We start from the raw sequence: 14,906 nt of genomic DNA, 5'->3' as shown, positions 1-14,906 counted from the left end.
TATTTCTTTATGGATCTTGCTAAATTAAAGGCTTTGGATTAGTAAATAAAATTGAAATACTTTAAAAGTTTATTACTACTTTGATAATATTTGAATGCAAGTTTGCAGATTAGAGGAGCAATCTGCCAAAAAATTTTATCAGCTATTATCTCTATTAAAACAATGAGTTTCTTTTTTATAATGGAACAGTAGAGAATTCTCTGTATTTACTGACAACAAATATTTAAGTCAAACATAAAAATATTACGTTATTGGAGTCAAAAATGGTAAAAACAGCAATCCGTCTTTATGGATTATAAACAAAATCAAAATGTGAAACATTTATTCGGGATGTCTAAGTCTGGACCCGTAGGGGTCACATTGAGGTGAAGCATGTGCCAAGTAAGGTAGAATGAATTTGAGTTAATTTGATAATGACTCATTGCCAATGTCAAAAAGTTTAACGATTGTATCTAGACTTTCCACCAGTTGTGCATGATAGTCCAAATCTAGCCTTTCGAACTCTTCGGTGACTTTGTGCCGACTGAGGGTCCTTGCCAAGATAACTTCAGTTTGTTTTTCCTTACTCATTACCATGCTTCATTCATAAAAGAATAAACAAACATCAACGTAACTCCCATGGGATCAGACTTATAGTATTTGACTTTGTTTGAATTTTGTTTGCATTCCCTGAAGATAGATCTAAGAAGTCTAAATCTACTAGGAGAGTTGTTTTAGTTTTCTAGACTATTTTGATTCCACTTAAATTAGTATTTTTCTATTCCGTTCCAGTTTGTTACCTATTTCTGAAACCGTATCGGCATTAAATTATTTGGCAAATAAATCATTGGGTTCTAATAAATTAAGACAGAATTCAAACATTATAGAAATTAGACAAGACTGTGGAATTTTTGAATTTACTGTATTTAAACTCTATATAAATAATGTTGGAAATTGAATAAAATTAAATTTTTGTGTCCTGTAATAATGTAAATATTTATGGTATGAGACGAATAAAACTTGATAAGGCCTTTGATTATTATCCACAACATTGCTACTCGACATGGTTACCATCAAAAATTAAATATCTTAATATAACATATTAATAAGTTCTGTGCACACAATCCAGGTTTATATTTGTGCAAATTGACTAGTAATTCTGTAGAGTGTTGGTAAAACATGCCACCTTCAATTTCAGATTTTAGACCTATACTTAAAGGTTACATCTAAGTATAGAAAGTAGTCTGATGGTTCATGACAAAATGTTTACAATTTCAGCATGTTTGTGTACTAGCAGTGTAGTTTTAATGAAAGAATTGGAATTGGGAGTTTAAAAATCGAGGCACCAGGGTCAGCGGTTTGGTATACTAATTCCACTATCCCAATAAAAACATATTTAAGTTTATAAAATATGTTCTGCAAGTGCATAAATAATTGCAAAATGATTCTAGCTGCATAAAAAGCAAACAAATTCTCTCAAACAACATAATGTGTCTAAAATTTAATCTCACATTGTTTAATTTTAGAAAATAAATCACACTCCTAGAACCTATGTCTGGTGTGATGAAAAAAAATGAAAGGGCTCATCACAAACATTTTCGAACTGCTGCGAGTTCTTCCTCAGGTATAAAACAGTTTCTGATGGGATGGAGTGATTGGTTAATGAAAAACCGATTGCTCCGCTCATCAGAAACTCTGTTTTACACCTGAGGAAGAACTCGCAGCAGTTCGAAAATGTTTGTGGTGAGCCCTTTCATTTTTTTCGTCACACTGGATATAGGTTCTAGGAGTGCCATTTATTTTTTAACATTCCGGTGTTTTGTGTTGTTGTTGGTTTAATTTTAGGTTACCGACTTAAAAAATTTAATACTGGTTTCTAAAGTGGTGAAATCTCTATTTTACAAACATTTTACATACATGAAATTAAGGTATTTCCATCTGCAAACAAAATTGGATCACTTTCAAATTCATTTTCACTGCCAAATATAATTTTGAAAGCAAAATATATATACACAAACAAATGATTAAGATTTATATATGTGTGTATTTATAGAATCCACAATGATATGTTTCCAAAAGGAAGCTAAACAAACTATAAAATTAGAATTGCATTCAGTGATTTGTGATTCATAGTTTTTTAAAAGCATTTAAACATTTGAAAGTAGATGGGTGCTAAATAATATATATATATTATTTAGCTCTATATATAATATTAACTATAATAACTATATATAATTATATTATATTTGCATTATATATATAATGCAAACTTCCTGATGATAAAAAATATAATAAATTACAAAACAACACATTTTTTATGCATATTAGTAAATCTTAACTGTCTTTCATAAAATTTTACTTTGTATGCAAAGCTCTTATTTGAATTATTCTGTCAGGACAATTACATAATGCAGTTTTTATGCAGTTTCATTCAATTTATCTAGGTTTTTCCATATTTACATTTTAAATTAACTACTCGTCTGCACAACTGAAGATTGTTTTGACAGTTTTGTAAAAATAGTGCGTCAAGTTTGACAGACAAGTCGTTTGCAGCCATACCGAAGTGCAGCCAACCGCTGCTTTGATTTATTGACGACATTTTGTAGCGAGACAATAGATTGTTTTTAGTTTCTAAAAATGCCTACTACTTGTTTAAAAGGTTAAGTATTAATATGTAGTCAGAGTGTAAGGTAAATTTAGTATATGAGAGAGGAATTCCGAGGAAAAACATTTAAAATTTGCTAGTACATTGATGAGGGAAGAACAACTGTATTGGAATATTTTATGACAAAATTTACACACAAATGTTATTGATAATTAAATTGTTATATGGATAATTTATTAAGGTATTTGAATTAGAGCTTGAGAAATTTTCTTGCCATATTTGCATGACAAGAATAATGTTTATTCAAGAGAATCTGATTGATTTTCCCCAAGTTTAATTCGTTCTCCTTCATAGAAATTTTGAGAAAAATAGTTTACTAATTTTACTATTATAAAGTACTGTAGGTGTCACAGGGGGGGTCGGACGGCTTGATTCCAGGTGGGGCAAATGCCCCACCTGGAATCAAGTTAAAAATCCACAGATTATAATCGTAAAAGTGATCAAGGTACGTAACCTCACACCCTCGATTGAGGGAAACTTTGTCTATCTTTCAGTATCAATGCAATACTGTATTTTATAATTTGCTTGTGAAAAAACCCCAGAAAAATTAAAAATTCATTGATTTAATCATTTTTCTCCAAGATTCAACTGGAAACTTTTGTCAATATATGATCTAATAATAAAATTAAGTGTTAATACAGATTAGATATTCCAATACAGAGAAGAGAAAGGACACACTCCTAGTCAAGTATTTTATGTTAAATCTACAGAATATATGAAATGACAAAATAGTTTTCAGATATTTCTTACAGTCGGCTACGAGTCTGAGAAGCAATTTATTTTGAATCTATGAATGATTTATCAATTTCAGTTAAATTTTCCTTTATCAAACGAGCATTTTAATTTTGAAAGCCTTAAAAAATTCACTAAATTAAAGTCAGAAAATCACATGCATAAATATTATTTCCAAACTTGATTTTTTTTTAACAAAACAGTAAAATGTCCATACTACAAGTCAAGTTTATATAATGATCTTGCTTTACTAGTATACATGCAACTTTTATTTATCATTATTTATTAATATATATTTATAAAAAAAAAAAATATCAAGATCTGATGGCACGAAACAAATGTTTACTCTCGTTAGGTGATTTTGCACCTGGCACCTGTGAAATTAATGTAAAAAGTGACACGACTTTTTTTTTTTCCACTTAGGTTTAACAGCACAAGTCTGTGCTTATTCTTCCACAGAACAAATATTATACAAGACGTATTTATTTTTAATGTATTTTGAATGGTCGGTCGTATGTAAAAAGTAGCTTAAATCCAAAAATAGTTAACTATTATAGAATTTGGCTGAGGGGTGTGCAATTAAGCTTGATGATCTTATTAGTAAAATAAAAGATAAACACTAGCTCAAAAGTAGTTTAAGTACTGTTCAACTACTAGTGGTTTATTGAGTGTTTTCTTTAAACTATATGTTATATCAAAGGCCAGAATTTTGTCCATAAAGTTTGAAATTATTTTTGTAATTAAGTTTTATGCATTTGTGTTTAAACAATGCAGCAGCATAGAATTGTTTGGAAAGGAAGTGCTGTAATTATTATATTACATAAATCCATGGTGGCCAAACTGCTGCTCTTCTAGACCCTTATTGTGACTCTCGTATATTGGATGCTTATTACTTAAGTCAGACCCTCTACTCCTAAGTGCTATTCTTCTATATATGTGTAAGTATACACATTTCAATACAGGATGCCGCTCATGTATTTCTGATACACAGTATATGGTTCCAATCGTAATGACATTTGACCACCCCTAGTATATATACTAAATATTTACCCATTCAATTGTTGTTTTCTTTTTATTGGATATTTTGGCTGCATTTACTTGGCCTAATAATTGCAGATTTTGTTAAATGTAGCTTGATTGTCTAAAACCAGACAGTTGCATTCTTGCCTGAAGCATCGTGTTGAAAAGCTACCTGTTATTAATTAAATATGTAAATTGGTGTTCTTTTAAAAATTAAATTAATTTTTTCCCATCTTTTTGCCTTTAACCAGAAAACTAACACATTTTATAACTGCCTTTAAGCATTTCCTTCAAGTATTTATGCAGTATTATATTAACTTTTTCTGTTTGATATATTTACAGGAACAGAAACAAATCTGCAGGAGATCTATAGAAACGGAAACAGATGATATATATCTAAGGCTTCCCGATTCTCTGAGTGCTAAAACGGCCATTCTTGTTAATTCGTTCTCCTCGCCTTCATCGATAAAATCTTTTGATGATGGAGAATTACCAAATACTACTGTAAGTATTGACTTCAAATTTCCGCATAGGAAATTCTGTAAATTTTTCAAATAACTTTGATTTTTATATTTTTACCCATAGAATATTCAAACAGATAATCTGGATAGCAATAGACAAATCATCATATCTGCATCTGCATTAAATTCCAAAGAGAAAACGAATCAAAAGTTACTTAACGAATCCAAGAATGGGTCCCATCTTGATCCTACGGGTCACTCGCAAGACAGTTGCTCTCCTAGTCCTTCCGCGCTGAGTATCTGTGACGAATTAGATCAATCAAAGTACATGGGTGTTAATCAGTTGAATACGGGCGATGGAAACAAAAGTATACAATTGTTTCAAGAAGACAAGTATATTATTTCGTCAAACGGAGTATTTGACAGGTACGAAACGAAAACTCAGGACAACAATACTGTGACCAATCCGAACAGTCCCATAATACAGTCAAGGAAAGTCTCAGGTGCAGACTGCAACATGCTGCGCATTCAGAAAGAGGATCTCTCAGACACAGACAGCCTGGCGAGCGGAGGCACTGCAGACACACTAGACGATCATCAGATCGAGTGTCTACTGCTCGACAAATTCTTCGAGGAGGACTTTCAGACGTTGACGAACGCGTGTGAGGACCTGGCAATTAACTCCGACCTCTGAAAAAGTACTATTATCTAATTTTATAGATATTTGACATTACAAAATGAATCGGGATAAGTTTAATTTATAAGCGTTCTGTCGTTTAGAAAATTATTTATAAGTGATTGTTAACTCTTATACTTTGTTACTGTTATGTTTTTATTTTCCTAGAGCTTGATATTAGTACTGTGACAGCATACACACATAAATTATTAAATTTATTGTATTAGATACAGTCATTGCATCAGTTATCTGGATTATTTAAAGAAAGTTTTAACTATGTTACCAAATACCACACTGATTTTTAATTTTTTTATTTACGTGATGCAGAAATAATCCAGATGATTGACAGGTGACTGCACTAGATACTGTGATATATACATACATAAATAATTTTAAAGGCAGTTTATGGCTATGGGTAATTGTATCTTCAATGAAGACAATATTCTAGTGATTATCTTCTGTTTATGGAATGAGAGATTCCTTGACCATGCATAATTGTGGTATTGTTATCTTGTATTTGTATATAGTAGTGTATATACATATACACGTTAGTTTTAAGGTTTCACGGGTAATGTGATAATTTAGAACATTTATTTATTTAAATATTTTGTTAAGTTCTTTAAAGTTGTTTTATCTGTATATATGCAAGATGAGAGCTGGTTTGGAAGATAAAAAATGAGGAATATTTATGCAAGAAGTAGATTTATTTACAAACAATTTTGCTGAGTTCGATCTTTCTTGATAGCACTTTACGAAAATTATCATAGAATGTAGAAATAAAGGAAGCATGACGGCTAGAGTCACGAGCGATAAAGTGTAATTTCTTCTTGGCCCTGTATGGATTCGCTTCTGTAATGACTTGAGACATTCCAATTTATGATATTTTTTAAAACAACTGATCAAAGATGACAACCTCAAATATATACATTTGACGTCAGGCAATCAACAGTTCGATATTTTGTCTAGTTTCCATTATATGAATTTGCGTCTTAGATTTAGAAACCAAAGCAATATCACAAATGTGCAGCTATTAGAAAGTACACTAACGGAAATCAACTTCCTTTGCAATAATCATCGGCACAGTTTTTGAAACTTCACATAAAATACTTAATTTAGAATAATTTATTATGGTGCATCGTTTATGCTAATTATCGACACTACCTTTAAAATATTTTTGAGGAAAGTATTTTAATTTAAAACTACAAAAAGTATTTATTAGATTTAACCGATGTTTTAATGTAGGTTTCAAATTGCATAAAAATTAAGATGTTAAAAGATTTCTTTTTATTAATGTAATTTAAATACCTGTAAAATAAAATCATAGTTGGCAAGATTATAGTGTTGTGTGGTTGTGTATTGTGTATGGCAGACTAGTTGTTAAAATACTAGAAACAAAAACAAATCTACAAATCAATACAATATGAATTACAGCTGTAATGTATTCCCAAAGATGATTTTGAACATCAGGAAGTGTTTATTTCTTATGGGAAAATTCTAATGTTAACTTGTCCATCTGAATAACCCAAATGATGCTAAAACAATGCAAAATAACTGTTTGTAACATACTAAAAACTCCAATTTCCATGCAAGCATCACATAAGCATTCATTATTACTAATAATGCAATAAATAAATTGTTTCTAACAGGGGTGTTAAACAGTGTTTTCTTAATACACAATAGACAGCTATGGAAATGTAACATTGTTGTATAGTTTGTACAGGATCTTCCAAAACGAATACCATTTCAAATTACTGTAATTATGTTATTATCCAAGGAGTATGCAACGTGTAACCATAGAGTTTCATCACCTGTCTGCATTCAAGCATCTTGTGTACCACCTCTAGGAAGTGCCATAAACAAAAATGGCGACTTGGCGGGAGAGGACATTTCACGTTAAATTGTAATGGGCAAATGTGAAACTTTGACTGTTTTTTAATGTTTTAATCTACGTAACGTTCTCAGATAATAATTTAACATTGCTACCATTTTGAATTGTAATTTTCACTTTGGAAGATCCTGTATATAAATGACTATTGTACAAACAATACAACAATGAAAATAAAACAAACCTATAGTAGCGAGTCTATTGTAATGAACCATTTAGTGAATTTTATCACAAATTGCATAACTATTAGAATGTGTGCACACCATCAAAACAAAACAGACACCAATTGGAAAAATTCAAAAATTGCTTCAATGTTTTAAAGAAATTTGTAATAGCAGGATTGTTTAGTATCTGTTGCAATATACAAGTCAAAGAACGTTTGTTGTAGGCGAGATTCAGATACTGGAGTATTGCTGTATTTCATCTCCAATTTGAGAACTGTAGTGTGTTCCAGCTAATTTATACCATAATGATTTATAAAATTACGCTGAAATCACTAGTTTGCTATTGTTTGGATGTAACAGATACAGATGCCATTTGTGCTATGACTCAAATATTTGAATGGATGAATGACAAAAAGAAGTAACTAGACGGCAGCAGAAAAGTAAGTATAATTATTAAATAGAATAATGATTATAAATTCTATTTATAAAATCTTTTATTGTATATTAAAAATACTATATATAAATTTGTATAAAAGCAAATTAAGTAATTAAATTAGATAAATAATAATATTAATATTATAATCTACAAATAACACTGAGGTTTCAAATAATCTGGAGTCGTTAAGATCTGCGTTCTGTCAGACGATGTGTCCTGATTTTGTGTGACTTCGGCTTTCTGTTCCGTTTGATTCAGACTGTTACACGAGCATCCGGTGACTATCAGACACAGAACTACGGCCAGAATTGCCACACAGGCTATCGACGTGTGAAAGGCGAGCGTGTTGTTTGATTTCTGAGCAAATTTTTCCACCCAACTGGCAAGCGTAGAATTCAGTACTTCTTTGGTCAGGAGTAACATTGCTATTTGTTCTCTCACGCCGTCCAAATAGGGAATGGCCAGTTCACGGTGACCCCTCAGGGATCCTCCGGAGACGAGATCTTCTGCCATGGCACCCAGTACTTTCTGTACCCGGGGTTCCTGTTCCTGTAATTCCCACCATTTGGTTCGGGCTCTGGGCGTGAAGTGAAAGGCAGATTCCATCAGTTCGTCGCCACCCGTTCTCAGGGAGAGAAATTCAGACTTGTTTACGGGCAAATCGGATTTGACGTAGACGGTTCCGAAGGCCATTTCTCCGAATTTCTGAGTCATTCCCTTTAGAAACAAAGTATATGACAGACTGGGAATGGGAAGGTGTTGACCTGCGTAGTCAAGAAGGAAGCACTTTCTAATGATCATGTTATTTAGTTCTAAATAAAAATCTATAACTTGTAGAGGATTTGTATTCGGAGTTAATGTCTCTCGAAATTTATTCAGCTTCACTTCTATCGTGTCTAGAAGAGTCACGACGCTATGAACCCATCGTTGCGAACTGGTCTCTTGTATGTTCTCGAGCACACTATCGGTGAATTTCCAAGTGACAGATAGAATGTCTCTGTCTGTCACGTTTTCGGAAATTTTTGAGAGTAACCAATCGACAATAGACACTACAAAAAGATTTTTTTTTTAATTATAAAAAAAAGTCACAATTAAAACGTATCTAAAAGTTATTTTATATTAAACTAATTACCCAATTCATGTCCGAGTGCAAACGTTACTTTTCCAACGTCTTCGTGCGTGTGAAAAACTCTCGTAGTTTCTTCCGCTATGTGACTATCCTACAGAACGTTTAAAATTTATATTAACATACACTTTAATATTAAAAAATCCAAGATTTATGAAGTTTAAGAGTAATAAACGAAAGACACTACCTTGACTGCCCTCGATACTAGTAATCCAGCCAAAACTGCAGTCCAAATGACCAGAAAACCTAGGGCAAGCGAGACAAAAGCGAGATGTTTTGGCGGATAAATGTGCGACTGCGATGCCATGTGTTATCTAAAACAAATGCAAGATAATTTTTAGTGTTTAAGACTTCACAAAACAATTAATTGTAGGGTATACATTCCTCTTAACTCGCCTTGACTTATTGCCACTAAGAGGAGTTATGCAACTAATTTAAGAGCTAACTTGTCGACTTTTCACCGCACCCGAAACTAATTCAGAGAACTTTGACCGACACCCTCACTAAAAATACCTTTCACTCTTCGAATATATCTTGCTGCTCACCAATCCGCTTTTCCCCAACATTTCTGACTGTTTTTAGAGTTCAAGTAGTTCGAAAAAGGTAATGCTTGAGGCCACATTTGGGTAAGGGAAGGGCGTGGTGTGGTGCACTGTCAACACTCGAGTAGGAAGGGAGCAATTTGCATAAGACAGTATTAACCTCCGACAAAGGTTAAGTGGATTTTTACTTGACGATTTAAGTAATATTTTTGTATCTTAAAACTAGTAGAGTTCTTTTTACATCAAATCGAGATACCGGCAGCCAGAGGAACCATAAAATTTGTAAAGAAGCAATGACAAATATCAACATAGAGAACTTATGGTTGAAGGATAAGCTCGGATGGTTTTATAGCCCTTTTTTTAATGGTTACTTGTACTATATTTTCAAAAATCATAAAATATTATGGGTACTTTTCCAGTTTTAGTATAAAAAAAAAAATGTTAAACTGGAATGCATTGCTACATCCCTTTGATTTATACAGCTACATGTGTAGATACACAATAATTTAGTGCAGTTTACTGATTTTCAGTGAGAATGAATCATGTAAAATTGGCTAATTGATAAGATTAAAAGCAGAATACAGCTTAAAATCAGCTTCAATCGTGATTATGAGGCCAAATCAATTAACTGTTTGAACTGTGATGATTAAATTAATAGAAATAATTGATTTTAAGCATGATTTTCAATGAATAAATCAGAAGAGACTAATTTTGAGCATGATCTGTATCATTTAACTAAATTTTTGAAATGATTCATTGTTTAGATCATCCAAAATATTGGATTTTAGCTCAATAGTAACGTGTAAAAAGTCAAATATCCAGCAGAAAAAACAAAACAAAAATGGCGATTATTGTAGAGTTGCTTAGCATCATTTGACTATAAAACCATTCATGCCTTTTGTATCTTTCGAGTAAACAGGATGTTACCATAGTAATCGCCCTTTTGTGACCATTTCCTAGAAAACCGCCGCCAAAAAGTGGCATTAATATTACCCATTCGGTCATAAATTTAAAATTGTTGCCATGGTAATAGTTAAAAAAAAACAAAACATCTATTGCCATGGAAACTAACGAATGTTTTTAAAACTGTTACCACGGCGACGTCTGGTTTTACACTTTAAAAACGCGAATTCTGACAAATAGGCTTAATGTAAATTACGATTTTACGCGTAAAACCCCTCGAAAAATACTTTTTAAAAAAAATTCCCTCGTGTTTTACCGACGTAAAACCGTTGAAAATTAAAAAAATGCCCGAAAGGTAATTTTCGGTAACCGTGGCAACTCGGCGTTGTTTTAGTTACGGACGACAGGGGGCGAAATTTGAAATTTCAGATTTAAAACAGTCGAACTTACCTTGAACTCGAATCTACGCAACAATAACACGAAAAGCGACGAACGACTGAGAACAAATTCGCTGATCCTGAATCGTACGAGAAAGGAAACGGACGGAAACGCATCAGTTGGTCCGTTGCCATAGAAACGGTTCTACACGGCAGCACCTGGAGTCTAAGTGCAGCATCCACCCCACAACACACGACTGAACAAACCCCGGACGTAGCAGGTGTGCGCAACACCTGGTGGACGTTCACCTTTTTTTTATTTTTATTTTTATTTTCTTTTAAACATTTCGATTAACCCCCCGAGAAATAAAAAGACGTAAAAATGACCATCATAAAGTGTCTAACCGACGTGTTAGGCTTTTATGTAATAAATCCGCGTTAATTATTAACTAAAATTGGCAACAATGCTAAAATATAAACCAGACGATTATTGTTTAATCCGATTACGTCACCATTACGTAATTGTCTTAACCGATTTTATAAGTTTTAGCCGTAATTATTTTAACTTTTAGTTGATAAAAACGTTGCAATTTTGGAATAAATGCGTGTTTAAAATATTTAATTTATGTAATAAAAACAACAACTTTAATTAATCAATTAATAATTAATTAATTATTTAACCGAAATTGACATGTCAAAATCAAAACCAAACGATATTAACCTAAAACGTCACGCTAATTTCTTCGATTTTATTAATATTTTTAAAGTTAAATTGAAGAAAGGGCGTATCTCTCTATTTACTTAAAAAGGAAAACAAATCTTTAAAAATAATATAATATAATAATAACACTGTTTTAAACATAACGGAAATAATTTATAAAATTATTAATTTTTTTCGAAATTGGCAACAATGATAAAATCTGTGAAATTAAACCAATACGTCACAGTTACGTAAGTATTGTCTCCGATTCAAATTTTCAAATGTTATGTCTGAAAATGCGTCATTTTCAGACAAAACACGTCTTTAAAAGATTTTTACGATAGTTACAAGGATGATTATTGTTTAGATTGAATTTTTCAAAAGCGTAAAACAGAAAAAAAACAAGAAAAAAAAGGTTAAAACTTTGCTTGTCTGAAAATCGGTTGACTACATCTTCTTTCAGGCAAGACGAAGCGAAAAAAATGTTATACTTGGCTTTTAAACAGGTAAAAAACGAGACAATTTTATCGTGTTTCTACTTAATTTTTATCGATTTTTAGCGATAAACTTTTAAAGAAGTCGAAATAAATCTAAAATGTCGGCTCTTCTAAAGGTCATTTTTCCCTATTAAAGCTTCTAAATTACTTGGATATTTGTTAAAAATCTTATAAATTTAACAAAATTCGACTCGCACATTAAGCAGAATTCTATATATAAATTCTCCAATGGTTTCTTACTCTTGTCTGTCCGTCACGCTTTAAAACTCGAATATTATTGTTTTATTGAAATATGCGATTAAATAGGAATTTATCCCTTTTTAGGGCAATTATTTCATGTTTTTCTGTGCCATTTTACAACAAAATGGTCCATTTAAGAGGATATTTTGGCAGCAGAAATAATAGGAACAAATTGTCTTGATTTCAAATATATTCGGCATTTTAAAGAAAAGGTTGACATTATTACGCGGAAATTGCGCTTTGTAAAAAATAATTTTATATTTTATTCTAAAATTGTTTTTTCCAAAATGGTTGCGAGACGCGACGCGTCTCGTAGTATGTTTACGATAATACACAAATGGCATTTAATTATACGATAATAAGTTATAAATTAATTCGTTAAATAGTAAAATGTTTAAATATAAAATCTACAAATAAATTTATTGTAAATATACTTTTTAAGTTTCGTTATATACATCATGCGCTGCGGAAGGTTTCGCGTCGTAAATGCGACACGTCACGTATTAGAATAATGTATGTTTGCTTTCGATTTATTTTGATATTTTATACATAAGTATGTTACTAAGTTACTTAACGAATTGATTTAAAACGTACTAAATTACAATAAAGTTTTTAATATTTATTTTTTAGCGCTTCGTAATGCGTCGCGCATGGCGTCGTCGTCATGCGAAGCGACGCGCCTGACATAAAAATTATTCAAAACTTTATTAATTTGGAAGGAACCGAATGTAAAAATGTCGTATAACAGGTTATATTAACAGGAAATTGTTTAATGACGTTTAATTATAATTATACTAAATTGAAATAATTTTACAAGGAAAAAAAAAATTGGCTTTGTTAGAACAGAACAACAACTTGTTTAAAAGCAAAGACAAAATAGGGTGCGGAAATGACGTAGAATCGTCGATTCTACGTCATTTCCGCAATAAGTTGTGGCTATTATAATTATGGCTATTGTAAGACGACGCTATTATAAAGAATGAATTGGGAGGAAGTGACGTAACCCAACGTTCGTGTGCCGTATTCTGTAAAGCGCCATCTGCAAAGAAGGAATCTAACGAAGTTTTAAATTTGTATTAATTACATTAAATCCGATTTAATTTAAACCATTCTTTTATATATTATTTATTATGCTTATAATTATTATCTTCAATTCTATAACGAAAATAATCCACATTAAGCCTCATTTTTTAAATGTATCTTAATTTATATCTTTTTAAAATTAATCCATAGACATCTTAAATTATATATAGTTTAACCAGATTCGATTGATATACTGGTTTCCCAACCACGATTACTAGAATATAAGGTTGGAGGATGCCCAAAATTTGTCTAGGACAAGCTCACAAGGGCGGCGCTATCAGCAACTCGGGCCTATTTTCATCTAGAGTATGTGGATACAATACAGTACACAAGGCACAATACAGTACACTATCATTCTATACAGTTTATATTGATGTACTGTACGGTACAAAATGACCTTTACATCCTAAAGTGATTAAGACCAAATTACTATCTGTTACAATATCATCAAATATCCTAACAATAACAAATTTCTTGTCTTCTACATACTGAGAAATGTGTTTTTCACATAACAGTAGTAAATGCAGCAGCTGTTTGGAAGGATGTAGGAGTCTTCCATGACTTTTGGTTATGGTCAGCCCTGCAATTTTCTCTCTTGGTTCCTTCTGCTCCTGGGGAAAATAGTAGGAAATAGTGTTGGTTGTAAACGCTTCTCTGTATGCTACATCTCGCGAAAGGTCACATTTAGAGGTATAGTTCCTTTGACTTTTTTGCTCTTATGGACATACTCTACAGCTCTGTTAAGGTTCAACACTGTCATTCGCATCTGTAATTGTATCCTAAGAAAGGAGTTTTTGGTGATTTCGAAGTTTCTTGGTATATTTCTTCTCCACGCATTTTGTTTTTCCGGATCTCTCGGAAACGAAAACTGGCACTTTTTTTTACAAGAGTCATAGCCATTTCAGAACACACCACTGAGAAGGCATTATTACATCAAAATCAAACGATTTCTATATTAACAAACCTGCTATAGCAGTAACTAAAGTGGACCGAATTGCTGGCAGTGCCGCCCTGGTGGCAAAGTTTGTCTCTAGACGCTTTTTTGGCACACTTCAACCTTATAATAATCGTGTCTCAGCTATGTTCTAAAGTAGAGTTAATGTGTCAGGTTGCCGATAACTGGCACTCGAGTCGCTTTATCCATTTGGTTAATAAATAGTTTTGCCATTTTCGAGAATTTTTGTAATTTTTTTCTGCGAGAAAAAGAAACAACAGCATGCCGAATAAGTGTTTCATGACTGGGTGTAAGTCTGGCAAGTGCAAATCTGGTGAGAAGTGGCATTTTTTCTCTTTCTATGTAAAGTATATAATTACAGCCAGCTCTGGCTGCGCTCGAACCGAACCGTCGCCTCAAATCGATTACAGCATTCGAAGTGGCAGAGATATTTATTACTCCACTTTTCTAGCATTACAACTAGAG

The 14,906-nt window shown here is 32.2% G+C and overlaps 2 protein-coding genes across 3 annotated transcripts in view; one reads left to right on the top strand and one right to left on the bottom strand.

Moving 5' to 3' along the window:
• Positions 1-6,869, top strand: part of LOC136984668 (SH3 domain-binding protein 5-like) — a 40,810-nt gene extending 33,941 nt beyond the window's left edge. For both annotated transcript variants that reach the window (XM_067281752.1, XM_067281746.1), the window contains 2 exons: positions 4,739-4,900; positions 4,982-6,869. In XM_067281752.1, coding sequence (XP_067137853.1) covers positions 4,739-4,900; positions 4,982-5,551 — 732 coding nt within the window. In that variant the 3' untranslated portion in view covers positions 5,552-6,869. The remainder of the gene's footprint in view (positions 1-4,738; positions 4,901-4,981) is intronic.
• A 1,189-nt stretch (positions 6,870-8,058) lies between these two features.
• LOC136984661 (uncharacterized) lies at positions 8,059-11,438 on the bottom strand. Its single transcript, XM_067281737.1, has 4 exons — positions 11,040-11,438; positions 9,332-9,458; positions 9,151-9,238; positions 8,059-9,067 (listed from the first exon to the last, which is right to left on the bottom strand). The coding sequence occupies exons 2-4, from the start codon at positions 9,449-9,451 to the stop codon at positions 8,166-8,168; spliced, it is 1,110 nt and encodes a 369-aa protein (XP_067137838.1). The 5' UTR covers positions 9,452-9,458; positions 11,040-11,438; the 3' UTR covers positions 8,059-8,165.
• Positions 11,439-14,906: the final 3,468 nt, after the last annotated feature.

The sequence above is a fragment of the Centruroides vittatus genome, unplaced genomic scaffold, assembly GCF_030686945.1.
Source record: "Centruroides vittatus isolate TY-2023 unplaced genomic scaffold, ASM3068694v2 contig_120, whole genome shotgun sequence".
NCBI classification, from domain to species: Eukaryota; Metazoa; Arthropoda; class Arachnida; order Scorpiones; family Buthidae; genus Centruroides; species Centruroides vittatus.
This window is presented reverse-complemented; position numbering and strand designations above follow the sequence as displayed.

Excerpts from the sequence above, each read along its gene's own strand:
- LOC136984661 (XM_067281737.1), bottom strand. The coding sequence starts at position 9,451 with ATGGCATCGCAGTCGCACATTTATCCGCCAAAACATCTCGCTTTTGTC. Across the intron at positions 9,239-9,331 it reads TAGTATCGAGGGCAGTCAAG|GATAGTCACATAGCGGAAGA; the intron begins GTAGTGTCTTTC and ends AACGTTCTGTAG. Across the intron at positions 9,068-9,150 it reads TGCACTCGGACATGAATTGG|TGTCTATTGTCGATTGGTTA; the intron begins GTAATTAGTTTA and ends ATCTTTTTGTAG.